A 24,012-nucleotide genomic window follows, 5' to 3' on the forward strand; every position below is an offset into this window, starting at 1 on the left:
GAAATAAACTGGTACAGTTACTCATTTGGTGACTCTTACATCCAATTATAACAGAAAACAGTGACTGTGAAGAGATTCACAGTTAAATGTGAAATGTATACTGATGAACAGGCTCTCAACACCTGCCCAAAATAAAGAGGGGGAGGGCTCAGAAAATAACTAAGGGTGTGCACACCATGCCTGCATGTTGGAGAACGTAGGGTATCTTTCACACTTAACTGGTAGAACTGGAAAAAAATCCTCTTTCATGTGTTTAAAACATGCTGAGGTAACACTCCTAAGTACTGTTAAAGGACTTAGTAGCACAGGTGCCATTAATATTAATAATACTTGGCACTTCTATAGTGCCTTTGACTTGAAGATTTCTAACTGGTTCATATTAATTCATTAAACTTCATAACACCTGTTTGGAATAGGTAAATATCCCCATTTTACAGATGGGGAAACTGAGGCACAGAGCTGTTAAGTGACTGCACCAAGGTAACAAAGCAGGTCAGTGGCAGAGATAGGAGGACTCCTGGGTTCTCTTCCTAGCTCTCAGCCCCATGCGCTAATCACCAGAACAGCTAGCTGTCATTAATGCGGTGGAAGCTAACGTCGTCCTCATCCAGCTCCAAACAAAGAACGAACCAAAATATGTGACTATCCCCCTGCTGTCTGGAGTATTGACAATAAAGATTATTCCAAAATAATATTACATGAACCCCCAGCCTCAGCCTGAGCAGACAGTTTATCAACTCCCAGGTTGCCTTCTTCCTGGACCTATCTGCTCCTGATTTTACTTCCTTGAGGGACTACCCATCCCACACCTAGCTCCCTTTTCCAGAGCACTCTTCCTACCTCCCTTATCTTCAGGGTGGACTCTAATTAGCTGCAAGAGCCCCAGTGAGTTAACAGTAATTATCCTGCAGGTCCCCACATGTTCCAACACTTGCTAACAGAATGGACAAGAGGGGAACCCTGCCATTGTGTTACATGAAGTAATCAAGCTAAATCACCATTTACCATGCTGAAAATGTACCCCACCATGCACAACTAAAATGTATTCATTCAGAGGCTCATAAAGGGAAGCAAGGATTTCTAGGAGATCAGCTCTTTGATGGAGGTAGAGAAGCAGATGGAAAAGAACAAATGCACACCCCACAATACCAGGAAATAGGTTCTGTGTGGCATGCTCTCTCAATTTTGTTGAAAGATCATTGCACAGTAATCCAGGAGAGGGGAAAAAATCCTTGGCAGTAATCTTGGGATAAAATTCCTCTCTGGCCTCAAACATGACCAACATGTTAGATCTGTGTGAATGAGCAAGAGTCACCATAGATTTGCATCTAAACTCACTTATAACTTGAGATACAATAACAATAGTATCCAAGCTATTGTCAATATTTTCCCCTTATCATTTGATAGAATTATTTTCACTCCCTTTCAGCTGGACAGTTCCGAAATCAGAAAGTCACTTTTGTTATTACCAATTATTGGAAATCTGCCTCCGCCAGGCATGTGCCATTTCACAGAACCACATTGTGCCTTGGGAGGAGGCTCTGAGATTGGGAGAGGAGAGACAGCTTCTGGGTGTCATGTTAATTCTGCTGCTCCCCTTGGTTGCAGGCAGAGGACTGGATTAATGAGCGCATGCAAAAGCTGGAGGACCCTTCCATCCGAGACCACAGCAACCTGAAGGATAAAATGAAGCTGCTGCAGAAACATCAGGTCTTTGAGGCTGAGATTCTGGCTAATGAGGAGATCATCACAGCTGTTAACAAGGTAACTCCGACACTCTGCTACTATCTGCTGCTATTGCAGGTTCATTCTGCAGAAGAAGAGGGGGAAGGAGCTCAAAGTGAGTATTAAATATTCCCCAGCATAGTGTCAGTTCTCCATCTCCTTCCATCTGAACCAGAGACCATCCCTTTCCGTGTGGCAAGAATCCTGGTGGTATTTCATAGGGGTGACTGGAATGTCACTAATGCAAGGTGTGGGAGTCCCATTAATTGTCCATGTGTGGTTTCCAGGGGACTTCTCTGTTTCCGTATTCCTTACATGGGAAGGAGCCACTGACTTCCCCTGCTAGTACTGAATCTTCCTGATCTTGGAAAGAAAATGTCATACCATGTCTGAATCATCTTCCTGAGAGTGAGTGAATCATCATCTGGAAGATGTTTATCTGAAATACCCTCCCTTGTGCTTCCAACCTCTGAATTTCACCTTGCCCATGGAATGTTCAAGCCTAATGTTCTTGACTGCGTCAGAATAGTGCAGACTGTCCTACCAATTATTGAAAATAATGGCTGAGTATTCACAGTTTGAGGGCTCTTGTACTGGAGTTTTGTTGGGGGTGAGGAGAAGGAGGTCCTCCTAGAAAGATCATGTAACCCTTCTGTTCGTGGTAAACTTCCTTTCTAATTCTCTCTTTCTGACATGAAGAAAGGGGAAGCCCTGGTGTCACAAAGCCACCCAAAATCAGGGGAGATCTGTCGTAGGACCCGTATGATCCAGGAGCACTGGGAGAAGCTGAAGTGGGCTGTTGCTGCTCATGGAAAGATGCTGGAGGACATTCGGGACTTCCTGGAGTTTCTGCAGAAAGTGGACCAAGTGGAGGCCTGGATCAGGGAGAAGGTACATGGACTCTATTCTTTAACTGGGGCAAGCAAGCCCATGGTGCTATATATATGTTTTTTAGTAATGAACATTTGATGATGATATCACCTTTCAGGACATTTACATTGTGTCTTTTGTCCTGGGGGACTTTAAGGGCTTTACAGATTGTATATAGGGAATATCACAGCAACTGTTAAAACGTTCTGATATGTTTTCATGCCAGAGTTGGAATTTGCCTAGGACACCAGTATTAACATTCCTATTCATTCACAAAGTGTCATGGGATCTATAGAGACCAAAGGGTTCAGGGCTCTGCTTTTACATCTCCTCTGAAACAAAGATATGAAAAAAGAATAGAGCCTACCCTAAGCACCTGAAATCCTAAATTCACTAAATTGTGTATTAAATCTGAGACATTTTTCTTATAAGAATGAAAAACCAGTCACCTTGTCCAATGAGAAATATGTAGGGCCTTGATCTGGAGGTCAGTAGTCATATTTCACTAATAGGGCACATGCTGTTAAGGATGGGAAGTTCATACTAAGTGGTGCAATGGATTAAGGCACAAGTATGTGATAAGTGCAAATGAGTTAGGGGGTGACCTCACCATAGTCTCTGAACATCTGTCTACATCACAAAACTATACAAAATTTAACATCATTGGTCAGTCTCTGCTCAATAGAAGCCCCTATGGCCAGTACAAAGGGGGTTTCTAGAAATGGAATGAAATGCATTTTCAGAGCTGGGGGGCAGGACTACAGGAAAGGTCCAAGGGTTTGCAGGTCATGATTTAAAATGCACTTAGAGAGTGGTATGAGAGGAAACACCATCCCCCGCTGCCCCATGCTCTAGCACTTACTTACTTATGGAAGTACTTCACTTTTATGAACCCTAAAATCCACTTTAGAGGGAGAAAAATAAATAGAGAATTGTATTCGGGTTTCAAACTAAGCGCTCCGCTACTTGATCTCAGTAACAAAAGCCATCTTTTAGATCTGGGGAACCAATCTCTATTCCTTGTATCAGTTTCTGCAAGTAACGGCATATTATGCAGTGTGCCAGGACATTCAGTAGTCAAGGCGCATGGGAGAGCAGCAAAAAGTGGGATATGATATTCAGGGACACAGAAAACTTCCACTTAAAACATTATTGGGCCCTCATGTACAAAATTTCCATCACAAAGGATATTGTGTTCCTGGAGCGTATGGTTGTGGGATGAGTGAAATCACTTTTGGTTTATCAGGAAAAGGAAAAGCCATAGGAAATGCTGGCTGCTTGCATTCCGGGCCTGAAGCAATTCCCGTGGTTAGTTGAATATCCACCTAACTGTTTTCCCTTTCCCCAGGAAGTGATGATTAATATTGGTGATATGGGGAATGACTACGAACACTGCCTGCAGCTCATGAAAAAGCTGAACGAGTTCCGAGGAGCAGCATCAGGGGTGAGAGAAATTTCCATGCCTAGTCCCCTATGCCTGGTATGGCTTAAACCAAAAGCCAGCTTTTCAGCACAGAAGCGCATCACAGCCACTTAAAGCTATTTCATTTTCCTTAGGGGAAGGAAGAGCAGAAAGAAGTGTAGAGGGATTTGCCAGTTCACAAGCTGTTAGAATAGCTATTATCCTCTTTCCTTGCATCACTACATCAAATGCCTGATGACATCTTAACAGAGCTTTACAAATGATCACAGTGAAATCTGAAACTTCGGATTGCATTGCAAACCTGAAACTCTTTTGAGTGATCCTGGGCTAGATTTGGAGTGAGCTTCAAATGGGTTACACTTTTGGATAGAAACTATGCAAAACTCCATGTGTTTCACCTCAGATCAGGCATCTTGGTGGTTTCAGGTGAGGTTCAGCTTGGGTTGGTTTGGAACCTGAAACACATTCCAGACCTTCATGAACCGAACCTCCAAAAAGAGGTCTGCTGTGGAGCAACAACACACTAGCTGCCTGGTTCAGCTTTCTTTGCTGAGATCTCTGAACTATCGTCCATGGTGAGAAACTGCAGCCGGCTTTCTCGCACCCCAATTGGTGCGCTAATTTCAGCACAGGCAAATAGGTTTCAGTGTACATTCAAGAAAGAATACCTGCATTGCATTGCTGACGTGCTAGCCTGGGAAACCTAATTAAGATCTGGAGGGGGAAATGTTAGGTCTGTCTGTGGGAGTTTCCTGTAGTATTATCTGCCCACAGTCCCTATGTCCTTCCCCATATTGCTGCCAACCTCTGTCAGAGCATCTCACATCTTCCCTTTCTGCACCCTAATGGCAGAAGGAGAAGCTCATACTATGCATAGAAGGAGAGCCCTGAGATGCCTGGGACCTGGAGAGAAATTCTGGGTTTTCCTTTTCAGTGCCTCCCATTTCCAGAGTCACTATGAGAATGCAGTAGTGTTGCATCTAGGCAGAGAACCAAAACTGTCACACTTCAGATATCAGTGAAGTGAGGCCAGAAGAGTTTAAAAGAAACCTTCATTGGCCCTTCAGCCCTCACCTGCAGAGTTAGTGTCTAAGGGACAGTACAAAGAGGCTGATTCAGGTAGTGGCAGCCAATAAGAAGAAGAGTTAGGAGTTGGGGAGGTGGGAAGGGAGGAACAATATAATCCTCAAGTCACTCTGGGAGTCTGGATAGGGAAAAATCTCACCTTGTCTATCTATAAATGAGATAGCTCTTAAGTGGGTCATGTGCCTAGTTTCTGTGTTAGGTAGCAGAGAATTCCTATCATTGGCAGTTCTCCTGCGCTGCTCCATAGACATCTCCAAGAGGCTGGCATTGTAGATGCTGTGATGATCACCCTCATAACAAGTGCTCAGTCATAACACTAACACAATGGCACAAGCAGAGAGAGGCTAGGCCTGGGGTAACTGCTTGCACCCTTCTAGCCAGTGATTCTTCACCAATCTCATAGGGTTACCTGCCAGGCGAACCTGGGATTAGGGTGAGTAACGATCCTAGGAGCAATGATCCCCAGCCTGGGCTGCCTATACACCTCCCACTCCTGCTGGTTTACAGCCCAGTGGCTGGATTGAGAATTAGCAGCATGGAGATGGGGTGTATATATTTATTCAGGGTTTCTGGCAGTTGGGTCAGTTCCCAACCTCCAGCATAGGCGATGTGGGGTTCTGATTCATTAGAATAGTTTCTGCTGGATCAGATGGATTATATTCAATGTAGAATGCTTTCAGTGTGTTCACTTTCCAGCTGTGTATTATAGCAGAGTACATTTAGAAATATGCACAGTGGTATGTACGTAGCATATATAAAATGCAGATGGAATCAATACTTCTATTATCTGAGTGTTGGCATCCTGCCGATGTGCCTCTGCTAGACCATGATTAATGTCTCCCTGATGAGTATGTGATTTACTGGACTTATTGCAACATTTGATATTTTTGAGTGTTGGAATGCCTCTATTTTGCATTCAGTGTCATGTACTGTTGAGAACTGGCTGCAGGTCATGCTTCAGAAGAACATCCTTAATGTGGCATAGCTCAGATAATGAGTTTATGTGCAAATATTATCCTTTCCAAGGTATATTATGTGGGAAGCAAGCAGAATAAAAGATGTATACAATTTAAGGTAGAATTATGTTTTTAAAAGAGAATGGGGTGATTTGTTTGACAGCTATTTCCACTCTGATTAGATAAGAAGCCCTTAAGGTCCTTGTATAGAACTATGACCATTGTTGGTTTCATAGTGATGTCCCTCCTTATCCCCACTCCATCTTTATCTAAGACTGATACAAGAGTGCTGTATCAGGGAAGAGTGTTTGGATCTGAGATCATCTGTGCAGCTGACACAATGATGGGCATTTGGGGCACACAAATGATATTTTCTTGTTCTGGCCTCATAGGAAATGACAGTGGATGATGCTCACATCAAAACCATCAATGCACTGGCCATGAAACTGGAAAGACAGAACAAGGAAGAGGTGAAGACAATATATCAACGCCAGAAGCAGCTCAATGAAAAGTGAGTATACATTCCAGGTTCTGGACGCTGGAAAGTTCAGTCAAAGCTGTTCTAATGGTTTCATGGCAGGAAGGGAAGGGTAAGCTTTTGCTGGGCTGGGCTGGGCTGTACAAAGGCTGGGGATACAGACGGAAATTTTCTCCATTTAAGCAACCTGTTCCACAGGTATGACCTACAAAATGCTAGCTTCCACCTCTAGCCAATAAAGCTTCTGTAGTGACTGTCAATGCATCACTTCAATTGGCCAGAAGGGTTTCCCATTCAGCAAAGCAAAATTCATCTTTCCAACCTTGGAGATGAACATGCTTTCCCCACAATCAAACCCTGCTCCTGTGCATGGTAGCTTAGAGTACTTCCAATTGGTCATTGGGTTGCCCAGGTGAAGTTTTAACAGGATGTCTTGCTCCCTTCCTGCTCTTGTAGACTCTCGTGGCTGGGATGAGCATAGCATGGATTATCAGGGTAATAGAATCCTGGAGATACAGGTGGTGAAGCCAGCCTTGGATACCCAGCCTGACCTCTATATTTAACAGAACAACTCCATACCTCATTCCCACTAACATCTTGTCAAATTGTCTCTGTTTAATATCTGCCCTAAGGCAGGTTTTCTAGCTCTTCTCCAAGCTGCTGACCCCACAGCAGACTCTCTCTCCTCACAATAGATTCTCATTTTCTCCTTGTTTTCTCCCTGTGGCCACCATCTCCTGTCCCCAGTCTGACCCTATCTGGCTCCAAACTAGTTTCATCCCAACCCGCTGAAAACCTATATTCCTGGCCAACTTGTCCCACTTCTGCTGGCTCACACCCCGGTGGCCAAATTGACAATGAGCAGCATGGAGACGGGATGTATGGGTTTGTTGAGGTTTTCTGGCAGTTGGGTCAGGGCTTGTTCCATGCAAGAGTCCCTCCACAGTACTGGGAACCCCCTCTTATCCTCATCTGAGATCCCCTTACCTACACTCTAAAAAATCCTAGGACAGTCACTTTCCGACATATTAATTCTTTACTTATGAGATGTATCTGGGCTGCTGTGGGAAAAAGGAGTCCATGGGTGAGGAAGCTCAGAAATCCCATGTTTGAATGCGATCTAGCTGCAGCTCTGGAAGTTCTGATATTCATGCTCTCCCCTAAACCTGACTTTCAATAAAAGGTGGACCAGTTTCCATGGTAACCTGAATACATACAGGAGGAAGCTGGAGGGAGCCCTGGAGATCCATGCCTTAATCAGAGAAATTGATGACATCACAGAGAGAATTAGTGAGAAGGTGAGCTGCTCATGATTGTGTTAATTGAACGGGTTTCACCCACTGAGAAAAATCACTTCATCTTGAAGATAAGTGTGCACCCTGTAAAAGTGGATAAACTCCCATCCGTCCAATCATTATAGAGAGAATGAGCATTTAGAGGTGATCTATTATAATAGCCTCTGTGCAAAATGGGAATGGCAAAACCTCTTTAACCAAACTGTAAATCATGAAGCAAACTCAGCCAGAGTAATATATTGCTTCACTATCCCTGGGGTTGCCTGTGAATCAGAGTCTGTAGAAAGACTGAAATGCAGGCAAATATAATGAAGACTTCTAGTTTGAAGGTATTGATAGTAATTGTCAAAAATTCCAGATTAGGGTCAGAAATAAACATTTTTCAGTTAATACTGAAATATAGATTGCCTGGGACTTTTTAGCTCAATGCCTAGACATTCAGGAAATGATTGGATACTTTCAAAGGGACATAGCAAGGTACAGTGGATAAGATACTAGACTAAGTCAAGAGATACAGGGTTCTATTCCTTGCTGTACCATTGACTCAATGTGTGGCCTTGAGCAAGTCACATAATCTCTCTTTGCCTCAGTTTTCCCATTTGTAAACTGAGAATAATAATACCCATCATTGCTTTTTGCTTTGAAATCAATGAAAGAAAAATGCTATATAAGGACTAAGTATTATTATTTCACATCTATGATTTCATATCATTCGTATATGACTTTATATATCAGCAGACACACATACAGTAGCACTTGTTAAACTTGCAAAAAGAAAAGGAGTACCAGTGGCACCTTAGAGACTAACCAATTTATTTGAGCATGAGCTTTCGTGAGCTACAGCTCACCTCATTGGATCCGATGAAGTGAGCTGTAGCTCATGAAAGCTTATGCTCAAATAAATTGGTTAGTCTCTAAGGTGCCACAAGTACTCCTTTTCTTTTTGCGAATACAGACTAACACGGCTGCTACTCTGAAACTTGTTAAACTTGGTAAACAATTTGTTGTAAAATTTTCCATAACAATTTTTGCCAATTAATTCATGTTCCTCTTACGTCTCCAAAATGTCACTTCTGGCAAAATTTTGAGGACTCAAAAATTCCCCTCAAATTTTCACAAAATGCACTTACATTGCAATTTTATGGATGATAAAGTCCCACCTGTAGTTGTCTTTGGCTATTAGCATTATGGTTTATGGAAAAATAGACTGGGAGGGATGAAGCAAATAGAAAGTCGCTTTTGTGCTTATACACAAGCATGCAGTTACACACCAAGTCAAGCAGGGTTGGAACTGGTCAAGGAGTTCTGAACTCTTGTTCTACCTTCATAAGTGGCACAGAGAGTTGTCACGATCATTGCATTGTTGAAATTTAGGACGCGGATAAAAGGAAGGTTTTAAGAGAGAAGGAGAGAGGAAACATTTGAAGGAACTGAGATATGATCCTGTTGTTTTTCTCCTTCTTCTGCCCTACCCCCCAAGAGTGCACTGATACAAGCATTGGATTACGGGAAAGACGTGGAGAGTGTGGCAAACCTGATGCGACGACATGAGGAAATGGAGAGGGAAATCAGTGTCATCAAGTCCAAAATGGAGGTCAGAGGCTGGGAAGGTAGAGGGTACAGAGTGGGGCTGCTAAAACAATGCTCTGTTTTTGTTTCTTTGTCTATGCTAAAATGCTTGATAAGCTCCTTCAGAGAGGCTTAGTACAAGATGAACTGGGAAGGGAACATAGCAGATAGACAATTCCAAGGTCCTCAGAGCAGACTTCTTTATAATGAACTATTGTAGTTCCTTTGTGTTCCCCTCAATTTGTCATATGAAATGCCCACCCTTCTGAAGTACTAAAGCTGAGAAGGACGGGAATGTATTATTTTAGCGTATTATGTTTCTCTTATTTGGAGATGGTTCCACATCTCAGTGCTGGATTGGACCTTCCCTGAACTTGTGGAAAGTATGGATCCAGATCCCTATCACATCTTTGCAACTTGGCTTCTATATCAGCAATGGACTAAACCAAAAATTTGTATCCATTTCTGTTCTAAAAAATGGAAAAACACAGTGGGCACAATTTCCAAGTGTCATCCCCTAAACAGAATGTCCAAATGTCACATTTTAATGCTCTAAGCAGCTTGTATGCTTGCAAAATTGACCTTTACATGAGTAAGGGCTAATATCTGGATCCTGTTCCAACTTCAGAGGCAGTAGCACAGGTTGTCACAGGTCCAGTCTGTACCCCGTCCTGGCCATCCACAAGGCAGTTGTAAGGAGAATTCAAGGCTCTGGATTCTTGAATCCCTGAATATTTTAAGTTTCTAGGACCTAAACGGGATCGAGACACTGGCCCAACGTTAGGGTCCCTAGGCACACTCGTGAAACAGAGACCTATCTGGCACCCCTTTCTGAGAGTGGGAAACAGCTGTCCAGCTTCTTAGCCCCTTTGGGTACCGGGCAAACCTTCAGACTCCCATATACTTAAACACACCCTCTCCCAGAACCCCACCAAAAGGTGTGAGCCTGCTGATTTACCATTTGAGTATCTCTGGAAGCTAGTAAGTAGTTGAAAAGCATTTGATACAGAGAGACGCTTTTCCCAGAGTCAGTTGCTCTTTCACTTAATCATGTAAAGCACAGGAGAGTATACATCATGTATAGAACATGACAAACATCCTAATTGCAATGACCTTCCCTACCTCACCCTTCCCTTGGGAGTCCTTGGGGAACCATCTGGGCTCAGGAAAGCAAGCAGGGCCCCCTCCTTCATGCAGGTCCCTATATGCTGGGTTGTTTTTCTTGCCTCTCTAGCTGGATACAAAATGGGCAAAGACCCAAACAAATCAGCTCCTCCCAATTTATAACTCCTAGCCAGGGCCGGATTTGGCACAGTAGGCACAAGACTAAGGGCACCGGCGTTCTAGGGGCTCCTTACCTCTCTAAAACTGTGAGCAACACAAAGGTCAGTTGTAGGCGGGGGCTGGGGAGGGGGCGTGCTGAAGATGCTGTGCCTAGGGTCACATAGGTTGTAAATCTGGCCCTGCACTTAGACCCTTTTGTCAGGCAACATGCTTGCCTGCTTCCCGAGGTCACCAGAGATCTCTGCCAGGTGACTTCATTGCCAAGGCAACTTCTCCCTTTCTAAGCTTCATTCGGAGCCATCCTGTGGTTTAGAGCAGTTCCCCTTCAACGGAAGAGCACTTCACTTCAGCAACTCTTTCTTGCTATTCTTTTGCTACCAGTCTTTGGAATTCCAGCCCAACATGGAGGCAAATAGACAACAGAGAAGGGAAAAGGCTGCATGTTCAAAATGGAGTTTGCAGCCTGGTAAAGATAAATTCATAAATTGTAGAGAGATTCCCAGTTAGTCACGCAGGTCACATGAGTTAGTGTTCCCAGTTTAATTACCAGCTGGAGATTTAAGGATAATTGCTTATTTTGAATGCGTGTTTGGAGACCACACATTTATCTCAGCTTTCTTTGGAAAAAAAAATGCAAAGATAGAGAACATGTGATAAATTCATAAAATAATACCCCACTGGTTAATTTTCATAATATAAAAAAGCTGATTATTAGTGACAATCCTATATATTTATTGTCTATTCCACACATACGATTAGTCATGTCCTGCAGTAAATTTAATGTGGGATGAGTATCTTTTCTGATGATTCTACCCCCCTGGCATATATATATATATATATATATATATATATATATATATATATATATATATATATATATATACACACACACACACTTCCTTATGGATTAAATCAGCCTGGCAAAATTCTGTTCACCAGAGACAAATATGTTTTCTTGGTGGGCAAGTAACATTCTTCCTTCTACATTTTTCACTATTTATAAATATATATGTTTCTTTTCATCTTTATGGTAGAGGGTGGGGGATCCAGATGGTAATCCTGGGCAATTTGGCCAGGCTGTGTTAAATAATGCCAGTAGAACCTCACTAAATAGCACTTCAGTAAACCACAAACCCACATTGAAAATGATGTTTTGTGACCACAGTTTACTGAAGCAGAGACAAATGAGCTTCTGGTCCTGTGCTGAAGGTCAAGCCGGTGTCAGTAACATCATGTTCCCGTCAGGCCAGTGGGAGTGCATCACGTTACTTCCTGGCAGTCACTGATGCTCTGAAACAGAGCTAGGAATTAGCTGCTGGTGCACCTCATTCACAGCACAGTCTAGGACTCAAACTGCATCCATCCACAATGGGCCTGCTCCCATTTGTGCAGATTAGTGATGTTCTGCTGTACAGTTGTTTAAGGCAGTATCCTGGTGGTTTGTTTTTTCACATGCTCTCTGAACTGCAAAATTCAGCAGTGGACCATGAGTCATTTGGGAGAATTAGAGGTTCTTCTGTAGATTTTGTTTTGTTTTTGGAATATACATTAAAACCTGTAATCTACAGCCAATTATCTACCAACATTTGTTTTTATTGGTTTGATACCCCTACACGGTGAGGTTCCTTTGCCTCACTTGTAGCTGCCGTCACTTCTCGTTCAAGTCACCAGTATGAAAGGACAAGAAGAAATCCTGTTTTAGCCACCTCTCATGCCAATGGTGTACATCCCAATAAAGCAGAGAAGCTTGTCTCCCTCACCAACAGAAGCTGGTCCAATAAAATATATGACCTCGCCCACCTTGTCTCTCTAATATCTTGGAACTGATACAGCTACAACAACACTGCATACAGCGGAGAAAGCGTCCTTGTTACTTGCGGGTGAAACATTCAAACATCAGCGCCTAAGTGGTGCCAATAAATGTTCTCACACACACAGAAAAACAGCATCTGTAAGTGTCAATTGACGTGTGTGTGAAAAATAGCATAGAGTTACTTGCTTTGTGCATTTGGATGATTATTTGCGAACAAAAATGTGGAGTCTGCACGCAACAACTGCCTGTGTATAATTTGTTGCCACAATTTTGGCACCCATGTTTGAAAACTGAGCCCTTAAAATAAGCCGCGTGCCTTTCCTCCAAGCAATTGAGTGGAAAGGCTAGCTCATAGGAACCAATACAATAATTAATCTGAGTAAACGTAGTCCATTATAACTCTCTCCTCAGACACTGGAGTTGGAATCTTTCCGCCTTTGCAAGAGGAATCCATCCATAAATGACAAACTGAGTACAAAGCAAAGAGAGATGAAAGACAACTGGCTACGACTCCAGGGGCAGGCCAAACAAAGGTAAAGCCTTCTACGAGGCTACTATCTGAATCTCTGTCAACAGAAACAAAGCTGCTCCTTGGGGCCCTGAAAGCAATTGCCATGGGCCACCAAAGTTCTCTGGGGACTTCATACAATATCCAGTGCAGACAGCTGGGCTTTACTTCTGCAGCAGAATGTGGTTACTTTAATGGAATTTAAGTTCCACATACATATTTTTTATGTAAAATGAGTCCAGTAAGACTGTGGTTTATCCCAAAAATAATCTCTCTAAATTCCCCCAAATCCTCTGACCAGCCCTGGTGAGATCACTGTGTGCAGCAGTTATGTCTGGGTGGGGACAGAAGATTGTTTCTCAGGCCCATCCAAAAATGCAAAGGTTGGCTCTGAGCAGGAATCATCACTTAAGGGAGTGGCTGTGAAGGATTTTATAGTTGCTCCAGTTCTGGCTTCTCGTGAGGAATCACTGAAGAAATAATGTCATCATGGTGATTCCAATGCAGTTTGCAGCTACTGTGAGCTCATCTTAACAGCAGCACTATAAGGAGTGTATGGGAATGCTGGATGACTTGAAGCTTACAAATTACTGCAGCCTCAGCTTCTCCCAGCACGAGCTTTGTAGCATAGTAGATCTCAACCAGGGTTACACATACCCCTGGGGGAACAGAAAGGTCTCCCAGGGGGTACATCAACTTATAAAGATTTTTGCCTGATTTTATAGCAGGCTACATAAAAACCCCTAGCGAAGTCAGTACAAACTAAAATTTCATACAGACAATGACTTGTTTTTACTGCTCTATATACTATAGACTGAAATGTCAGTACAATATTTATATTCCAATTGATTTATTTTAAAATTATATGGTAAAAATGAGAACATAAGCAAACAGAGCCGCTGTTGTAGAGAATGGTGCAGGAGGAGGGGCTGTGCAGGGAAAGAAGTAGACAGACCGTGTATTGACTAATGCATAATTGTCCTTCATGTGGCAGGAGGGAAAAGTTGGCAGCTTCCTACCAGTTGCAGAAGTTTAACTTGGAGCTAAAGGAGCTGCTAGATTGGATTCAAAAAATCAGAGGCTTAATGGAAGCAGGGGGCCTTCCTAAAAGCCCAGCTGAGGCAGACAGCATGATTGAGGAGCATTGTGAGAGAAAGGCAAGTAATGATCATTGCTTATGATTGTATCCCCTGGAGAACCTTCCCAGGGTACTGTGATTGGAATTACTCACTGCAGGACACCCCATGACCCTGGTGGACATGCTCCCTGTATCAGATCGTCCTCTCTCTTAAAATAAACAACTGAAAGATGCCAGAATATCATCTTTGGAGACTAAAGGCATCTGTGTATCCCCTGAACAGATACTACATGGGCTTTGTGCCCATTCGTGTTTCTCTAAACAAACCCATTGGTGTGCATTAATCCCGAACTGGAGAGTCCACCTCTAGATATAAAGAGGTGCTTCAGTATCCAAGTCCTTGACCACTCTGCTGAAACTACTAACAAGGGTGTCAGTTAGCACCAGTTGTTATGAGTTATGTTCTGCGATACAGACAGATATCCACTGGGAAGTGGACTGAGATCACCAGCTTATTTCACACAGGGCACCGAATGGCCAGCAGGCGGTAACTTTTTTGTTATCCAGTGATGGCAAGCTGAAATACTCCTTATCCCAGTGCAAATTCCTTGAGTCACCTAGTCCCCCTTTTTTGCAGGTTTCCTACTAGGAATGGGATCACTAATCAGCTTTGCAAAACAATGATCTATAAATATCATACAGTTACTACCTCTTCCTCATCCCAGCTGTTCCATCACTGTTTATCATGCTATTCCCCCTACCTTGTCAGATTTCCTTTACAGTTTTGTTACCTTTATGAACAGGCATATTCCCAGAATCATTAATGAAAGTTATGAATAAAAGTCCACACACTCTGTGGGTCCCAGCACTAACAAAATACAATCCTAATTAATCTTCCAGATCAGGATTTAATAACAAACCCCTGATATTCTCCCTGTGCTGCCAGTTTTCTCTCACGTCAGAAACTATCCAACAATGTTAATAATTTTACAGTGCAGTACAGGTTTATTGTACATTCCAAATTTCCAACCATAAAATTGACTGTAATTATTAATGTACACAAAGTTAAAAGCTATGCCCTCAAGGCCTAATAGTGATGGAAAAGTTGGATCTAAGAATCAGCAATGTTAATTTCAGGTGATTAATATTCCATCAACTGTCTGTGATGTTTTACATGTCCATCTTACTAAAAAGTGAGTGCACAATGGTATTTACTGAACAATTATTTTATTGTCAAATAGTTTATATTGTAACTTCCACATTAAATGTATAGGTCTCATAGTAAATTACATTTTCTACTTAAGGATTCATTATACAGACATATTGCTACCTTTTTCTCACTTTAGAAGAGAAGTTTAAACATGTTTCACTTTAACACCAAGAAAGAGGGTTAAACAATGTCTGTAATGCAATAATTTGCTGTCAATTTATTTGGCAGGAGACAGGAGAAGAGAAATCTCAAGTACAGTTTGCCATCTAGGGGCCACCCTTTATGAGAGAAAGGGATGATATTATGCAAATTAAAAATCCACATCCATTTAATTCTAAACATTTCCCCTTCTGTTCCCAAACAAATCAGAATCTTGATTTTCAGGGAACCGATATCTCTTGGAGAAATAAGGGTATTTGTTTTCCATATTTATTTGCTTAGACTTTCCCTTGCTGTTTCAGTGACATAGCACAAAGATGAATGGATATTAGTATTGGAAGGTTAAAATACAGTCCATTTCCTTCCCTTAAAGACCTAGATCCTGAATAGTTGATTTTCCATAAACCTTTGACATCAATCTTTCTAATGAACTTTAGGCGGAGATTGAAGCCCGAATGGAAAGATTCAACTCACTCTGCAGCTTTGGTCAGAAACTTGCCAACTCTGGTCATTATGCAACCCCTGAGATCCACCAATCTCTCTCCAGATTTCAGCAAGCCTTGTCTGAACTGATCCAGGCATGGCAGGAGCAGTATGTAAAACTGTTTCAGGCCCAGGACTTACAGGTAAGTGATCGACAAAAAAATGTAGCATCAATGAACCTTCCTCGGCGCATAGAGGGATTTTGAAAAGAATGGGCAGACTTAATTTGGAATTAGCCACAGGTGGTGAGGACATATGTGTGCATACCCATCTGATAATGTATCATTTATCTATTACACACAAAAAATATATTATAAGAACGTTATTGAGGTTGCAAAGTCAAGCACTCAAAAGTTAGGAATGCCAGAATTAAGGTTGCCTGTACAACCTTAATTTGATCCCTTTGTGCATATAAGAATGGCCATGTTGGGTCAGACCAAAGGTCCATCTATCCCAGTATCCTGTCTTCCATCAGTGGCCAAAGCCAGGTGCTTCAGGGGGAATGAACAGAACAGATAATCATCAAGTGATCCATATGCATTATGATACAGTGTTTATTACTTGATACTTTCTCCACAGTGCACAGAATGGCTGGTGCTCAAAGAATGAGCAGCTATTCAATATTTAGTTTTCTCCTCATTGTTCAATATGTGGCTCTAGGCCTTATTTACTGCACACAATTCAAACCATGCTCTGAAGAGAGAATGATTAATGTCCTCATGGGATTTTCTATGGTGCTCGTCAGTATACTGTCCAAGTGCTTCCACTCTTCTATATGGCTCAGAAACATGGACAACTTATGCCAAACATACCAAAAGAATAAACAGCTTTCATATCAGATGCTTGCATAAAATTCTTCAAATAATATGGCAAGACAAGGGTGACAAATGTGGAAGTATTAAGTCTTGCTAGTCATTCATGGGAATGTTGATTAGTAAGAAAAGATTCAGATGGTTTGGACATGTCAAGCGAATGCCGGATTACAGAATCCTAAAGAGTGTTCTGTACTCTGAAGCTCACGAGAGTAGAATTTATTCTACTTAATTAGGACCAGATTCTAATTCCTTTTCTCAAACTGAGTAATACCTTACTCCACTGGGACTCCTCACAGAGGACGGTACTATTCATTGTGAATAAAGGTATTAGATTCTGATGTGCAGCATTAGCACATATGCCACTGATATTTTTGTTGCATATGAGAAAATCCAGTATCCTGAGTCTAAGTAGTTGTTTATACCAGCAAGAGAGTTCTGTTAATAATAGCTAAATACTTACATGGTATACTTACGTACACTGTTTACGTACACTTTTCATGTTCAAGGTACTTGGTCTATTGTAGCTAATTAATCCTCACAATAGTCCTATAGAGCAGGTAAGTATTTACCAGCTCTATTTTTACAGATGAGCATTATCCCTATTTTACAGGCTAGAGATTGAACTCATGGTTGCTTTTTCTCTCCTAAACAGAAATTCTTTGACTATGTGGAGCAGAACGAGAGCTGGCTCAGCAGCAAAGAGGCCTTCTTGGCCAATGAGGATTTAGGGGTAGGTGAGCTGGATAATGACAGCATTTCCATTGGAGCAGGGAGACATCAGTGAGAAGATAGGGGAAGGTGTGAAATACTCTGACATCCTGTGAGCCTTTTTGAAATCCCCATGTAGCTCTTCCTCATGAGAAGGTCCCCTCTGCATCTTGCTGTTTATGCAGAATCCTGTTTCTTTTATTTGTTTTGTACACAGAATGCTCAGGCTTTCAACATCAGATATAGTGAAATATTCTACCCACCTCTGTTAGAGATGGAAGCTGGAATTACATTTGTGACCTGTCACATATGGCCCAGGAAAACATATCCCTCTTGATTATCACTACAAAAGGTTTTTTTCCCCCTCTCCTGCTGGTAATAGTTCACCTTAACTGATCACTCTCATTATAATGTGTATGGTAACATCCATTGTTTCATGTTCTCGGTGTATATATATATCTTCCTACTGTATTTTCCACTGCATGCATCCGATGAAGTGGGTTTTAGCCCGCGAAAGCTTATGCTCAGATAAATTTGTTGGTCTCTAAGGTGCCACAAGTACTCCTGTTCCATATCCATCAGTGTAAATAACATGGAATATGTCCGGTGTTGGTGTCTGGTGTCTGTCTCTCTGGGGTTTCAGTGTGGATGTACACATGAACAGTACCATCCATTGAAATATAGCAGGAATTCGTAGGAAGCCATATATTTTCCATTCATCTTCAGCTCATGAATGCACAAAAAATATCCTATTGAGTCCTGTCTGCCTTTCAGTTATGTTGCTGTATTTACTGATGATGGACACGCCTCCAAAGATTCATATAAATGTCTGGATATTTAGATACTTCTCTGCTGCATTGTGATCTGAAAACAGGGCTAGAAATTTCATGAAGATAACTTTCCTCAAGAGATTTCCAATGCTTTCTAGTGTCATCCAGGCTGGAAGTAATGGGAGAAACATGCCTGACTAAAGTTATAGTATTTTAATACCTCTGATTCTGAATAGGAAGTCCAGAGAAATGCAAAAGAGAGAGAGAGAGAGATCTGAATCATGAAGTTTGGATCACAAAGTTCAGGGGACTTCAGTTTCCATGCTTCTTATCAAACTGGACTTGAGTCATCCAGTTCAAATCTGGATCTGAGCTTTCTCAAAGTTCATAGGTTGGATCTGGTGCTCTGGTTTAAATCTCTCTCTCTCTGACATATTTGCTCATTAACCCTGATCCCAGCTTGTCATCCCATATTTATGCACTTCCAGCAGATATTTCTTGCAAGGTTAGATTATGACTAAATGCAGCTCAAATCCACTAAAATGTTAGAGTCTTCCGTCCTGTGGCTTCCTACAAGGGCAAGAGAAATCTCAGTATTGCCAAACCTCAGTCAGCTCTCTGTACCAAGCATCCAGCAGATTGCTCAGCACTGAAGCAGACAGAACCTGAACTGCTGCCCCCACGTGGTGGGTAGAAAATCCTTGAAGGCCAGGGGACCATGGTCTCAAATTCAAAGGCCAATACATTTCCAGGCCAGTTTGTGCGGGAAGGGTAATGTCAGTTTAATTTCTGAGTCCTGAATGTGCTGGGTGGTATGACTCCCATTGAGAGCAGCTTCCTTCTATCAATGGATATTATCACTGAATCCCATCCAGGATTCTGTGTCCAGTGTGGAGAGCCTGCAGCGGAAACACTTGCAGTTTGAAAAGACTCTGGAAGCCCAGATGGAGAAGATTGATGTGATGGCCTCTTTTGCACAGCAACTGAGCCAGAGCAAGCATTACGACTCGGAGAACATCACGAACAAGTGTCAGGCTATTCTGAGGAGGTAAAGCCAACCCCTTTCCTGGTCACTATTACCTAGCCTTGCTCAAATGAGACCCTTCCTGCTCTACTCCTTTTTATTTAGATATATTAGAGGAACCATAGACATTGGTCTGTACTTAGTCCACACAGCACTTTGTGCTGAGGTCCTGCCACACTTTGCAAGCTAAGGAAGCTTGAGGGAGGTCAGGATTTCCATGGGAGACTTTCAGGGAACACCTTGGTGCTGCAGGAAGAGGTGTTGGTGATTCAGAAAGAGATACATCTCTCTGCGTTTGTACTGAATCAGTGTCCCTGCCTGGTATTAGGGATGCAGTGCTGCATAGACATAGCCCCTTATGGATAAGAAACTAGAGGGCTGTCATGACCAGTTCTGGTCATTAAACATCCCTTGCATTTTTCACAACTGTAAAGGGGTTGACCCAAAGTCCTGACCAAATTCCCAGTGGAGTTATTTGTGTCTGTCTAAATTTCACCCTTTAATTTCAGTTGCATACGGTGTTCTTCACTTCTTGTCTTAAAATGTTGCACGTTGTTTTAGTGCACTGTTAAACAGCTGTTCACACTAGGCGTGACTGAAACGATCTGTGTATAGTTTGTAAAGTACTTTGAGATCCTTTAGGATGAAATGGGACATATAACTATATTATAGTGACCGTGTTATCTCATGTATGAATTTACTTGAATACAGTACTCAGGGTCTCGATTACTTGTCACACTTCATACTGTTTCCTTTGTATTTGGTAATAACGGGAGAGGCTACGTTTCAGAATGATGTAGCTTGAATATGATAAACTTCCACGGCTGAACCGTATTTCAGGAACAAGAAATGTTGTAGGTGATCTGCATATAGGCAGAATGTCAGGATTATCTTGCTGATCAGGTGGCAGCCTGTACAGCCATCCACGGAAGGCATTGGTAGTGCCTGCTGGTGACAGGTATAGTGTGTGCCTGTGCTGTTCACGTTTTCACCGTACAACTTTTAATGGTGCTTAACTACAGAACCCCTGAAATTCCAGTCCTGGGCATCAAGTCTGCCATGCTGAATTATATGGTAGTTGGGTTATATGGATAGGTATCTGTTAGAACATAAAGTCACATTGCAAACCTGAGTTTTGGAGGTGAAAGGCTAAAATGCTAACCACTTATGCTAACTAGTCTCTTCTGCTGTAGCTTTGTTCTCATGTGTCTTTCTTCATCCCAGGAAAGACAAACTGCTGGAGAATGCCCTGGCTCGCAGGCATGTGCTGGAGGAATCCAGGCTATTACAGAGGTTTCTGCGGAATTCCTTTGAGGTACAGTTATATCTTCCTCATGTTGTTGTGATTTCTTAAAACATTTGATGACTCAATGGTGCTGCTTGGGCATGAATCCCTGAAGTTTTTTAACTAGGAAAGAACCAAGGAACTGAGGCTGGGATGACATCAGGTGAGACGGGAAGATATAGGCGTAAAGAAAGAAAGCACCTTCTTCAACCGTCAAGCCACACCTGCCTCCCCACCTAAAATTCCGTCCACTTCTGAGGGCTTGGGAGTGTGAACTGCAGAGTACATCAAAGTGTTCTCACTAACTGCCCCATCTGAACACTGCTGGCATGAACTAATAGATACCTAATTCACGTTAACATAGTCCTCTTTCAGACAAAGCTATGTTGATGCAAATTAGGTACCTTTTAGTTCACGCCAACAGCATCCACACAGGGTAGTTAGTATGCAACATTTTGGTGCACTCTGTGGTTCATGCCCCCTTAGTCCGCCCTGCGGCTCAGTGTAGATATAGCCTGAGATATCTTTTGGACACACAGCAACACTGTGGTACAGAAGGAAAAGTAGATGTTAAAGGGGGTGCATTCCACGTTTGAGAGGTAGTGGAAAGGGGCTGAGCAATCCTTTCCCTGTGAGACACAGGGGACTTGTGATTAGAACTATGGAGACAGCCCCTTCCCACACACACACATGCACACGCTGTGGGAAAAGGGGATAATGCCATTGTTTTTAGTGTCATGTGAGTTAGAAGGAATGGTAGTGGCTGGAGATACAGAGATGACCTCCTCCTCTTGAAGGACAGGAGCAGATTGTGGAGGCATAGAAAGGAGAATTCAGCCATTTTTGCTTTCTCTCCATTCATTAGCCCCACATTTAGATATATTAGAGGGGATCCTAGAAAATGAGATCTGAGTAGCTTCTGAAATTCTTGTCTTCTTCTGTGTCTCCCCCCCCCCCCCCCAGGTGGCAGCCTGGATAAATGAGAAGAATAGCATTGCTTTGGATGAGAGCTGGAAGGACCCGAGCAACCTACAGACCAAGCTGCAGAAACACCAGACTTTTCATGCAGAGATCATGGCCAACAGAAATCGCATAGATGGCATCAAGGCTGTAAGAGATGCAGGGCTGATGTGGAGAGTGGGGACTGGCAGGAAAGGTTCAGCCAAACAGAGTGTCTGAATCACAGGATATTAAACAAGCAGGGACAACTGTGTGATCCAGGACAAAATAACTTAAGTTCTAGTTGGTGTTGTCTCACTTTAGAATCTGCAAAAAGGGTGCAATACTTTTACCAACCTCTAAAGTGAGTTTTGAAGTTTAGTTTGTTAATACGTCTCAAGAACGTAGAGCATGTCAGATGGAGGGTGTTAAGAGGAACAAAGAGTTTTAAGGGGAATTATTACTAAAATTTTGCCTTGGCAAAAACCAGCCAGTAGGGGAGGCATGCGGGAAATGTGACAAGCTTTGGCTAGGTATCGGGTATCAGGTGTGTCTGGAGATGCATATGTGTTTGTTTATTTAACCTAAACTCAATACAGTAATTGTTGTTGTTGTGACTGCACCATTCATGTACAAGGTGCTTCACAATAGACACTTCAGAGTGAAGAGTGAAGCTTCAACCCACACTCATCTCTTTGTGCCTGGGTATTGCAGTGCCCACTCCTGTAGAACACTGCAGTGTGCAGCTGCAGCCTTCTCTGAACTGCCTGGCTCTGGTGCCTTTAAACAGTTATTTGGAAGGATCTTTTTTTATGGTTCCTTTATGTAACAAAGATGGTCTGTGAATGATTCTGTAGAGGAAAATCGACAAATGGAAACCTGTTATGGGTTCTTTCCTCTCCCACTTCTCCCCTTTGCATAATTAAAAGGTACTGCAATCTAACTTTAGAAGGATATAATACAAACTTGCTCGTGGGCTGAGACCGTACCGCAAAGTTGCCAGCCTGCTGGATGGTTTTTCCCCAGCTAATCTATAAGCATCTGAAACCGGGGAGTTATAATAGAAATACTGACAGACTCTGACTATGTCATACAGTGCATAAGGAGGTCCTGCTTTTAGCACCCAGAGGTGTTAAATAGATACAGATGGGTTGATGGGCACCTACTAATGCCATGCTGGCAAACCAGATTTAGTGCCAGCCTTTAGGCAGTACAGATACTGCATACTCTCACCTCAGATGGATCCTCTGCCAGGAGGCTGTAGTGTGTTTTTGTAAGTCAGTACCTGACCCCCAGGCATCCTGTTGCAATAGGTCTCTGGCATTTCAAATAGCGCTAGAGACCTGAAGTCTGGCAAGCTCTATTGCCATCTCAATTCCAGCAACCGTTCTGACTTAGTGTTTTCTTCTAGTGCCACCAAACCTCACGTGTTCTGGTAAGGGGTTAATAAAGATTGTAGAAGCAGTGGCTTATGGATGTTGATAACCAAGCACACGTCTCAGACAGACAGATGGTGCAGTGGGCTAATCGAGAGGGTGGTGTCTGCTGTCTTTGCTGCAGGAGGGAGAGAAGATGCTCCGAGAGGGACATTATGCTCCTGAGGCCATTCAGTCCAGACTGCAAGAAATGGAAGAGCTCTGGGATGAGCTGCTGGGAAACTGCCATGAAAAAAGGACCAAGCTACAGGATGCCTACAAGGTAAAGCTGGAGACAGGTCCTGTTGCCATTTCTTGTGACAGAGCAAGGCAGCAGTGCTAAGTTTCGTCAATGTGCCATTGCCTCACATGCTCTGTCACACCAAGCCACTGGAGCCAAGGAGTTAATCATCAGGGGCACATAACAAATACTACAAAGCACACAGATGCACTGAAGCTTTCAAAAAGAGGCGGGAACCCCACGGAGAGAAGTCTGTTGCTGCTGCTATGTTCTCGTGTGATGTCTGCTGGTAGAAGATTTAGTTTAGAGCCAGACCTCCGGAGGAGGATGCAGAGGCGATATGCGCTGAATTATCACATCCACCAGCTGCCTTGGGCATGTCAGAGAATCAGAACTGAAAGGGACCTCAAGAGGACATCTAGTCCAGTCCCCTGCACTCATGGCAGGGCTAAGCATTATCTAGACCATCCCTGACAGGTGTTTGTCTAACCTGCTCTTAAAAATCTCCAATGAATGGAGATTCCACAGCCTCCCTAGGTAACTTATTCCAGTGCTTAACCACCCTGACAGGAAGTTTTTCCTAATGTCCAACCTAAATCTCCCCTGCTGCAATTTCAGCCAACTGCTTCTTGTCCTAGCCTCAGAAGTTAAGAACATTTCTTCTCCCTCCTCCTTGTAACAACCTTTTATGTACCTGAAAACTGTTACCATGTCCCCTGTCAGTCTTCTCTTTTCCAGACTAAACAAACCCAGTTTTTTCAGTCTTCCCTCATAGGTCATATTTTCTAGACCTTTAATCATTTTTTTGCTCTTCTCTGGACTTTCTCCAATTTGTCCACATCTTTCCTGTAATGTGGAGCCCAGAACTGGACACAATA

At 42.7% G+C, this 24,012-nt stretch overlaps 1 protein-coding gene across 1 annotated transcript in view; it reads left to right on the forward strand.

Moving 5' to 3' along the window:
• The window catches only part of SPTBN5 (spectrin beta, non-erythrocytic 5), a gene marked incomplete at its 5' end in the record, with an annotated part of 149,319 nt that overhangs the window by 92,758 nt on the left and 32,549 nt on the right, over positions 1 to 24,012 (forward strand). Inside the window, 14 exons of the mRNA XM_084629808.1 lie at positions 1,609 to 1,764; positions 2,425 to 2,616; positions 3,944 to 4,039; positions 6,453 to 6,571; positions 7,722 to 7,836; positions 9,314 to 9,427; positions 12,911 to 13,032; positions 14,002 to 14,164; positions 15,892 to 16,080; positions 17,405 to 17,482; positions 19,106 to 19,278; positions 20,479 to 20,569; positions 21,503 to 21,649; positions 23,039 to 23,176. Of these exons, the coding sequence (XP_084485934.1) occupies positions 1,609 to 1,764; positions 2,425 to 2,616; positions 3,944 to 4,039; positions 6,453 to 6,571; positions 7,722 to 7,836; positions 9,314 to 9,427; positions 12,911 to 13,032; positions 14,002 to 14,164; positions 15,892 to 16,080; positions 17,405 to 17,482; positions 19,106 to 19,278; positions 20,479 to 20,569; positions 21,503 to 21,649; positions 23,039 to 23,176 (1,893 nt within the window). The remainder of the gene's footprint in view (positions 1 to 1,608; positions 1,765 to 2,424; positions 2,617 to 3,943; positions 4,040 to 6,452; positions 6,572 to 7,721; positions 7,837 to 9,313; positions 9,428 to 12,910; positions 13,033 to 14,001; positions 14,165 to 15,891; positions 16,081 to 17,404; positions 17,483 to 19,105; positions 19,279 to 20,478; positions 20,570 to 21,502; positions 21,650 to 23,038; positions 23,177 to 24,012) is intronic.

Source organism: Lepidochelys olivacea (assembly GCF_965140295.1).
Source record: "Lepidochelys olivacea isolate rLepOli2 genome assembly, chromosome: 6".
NCBI classification, from domain to species: Eukaryota; Metazoa; Chordata; order Testudines; family Cheloniidae; genus Lepidochelys; species Lepidochelys olivacea.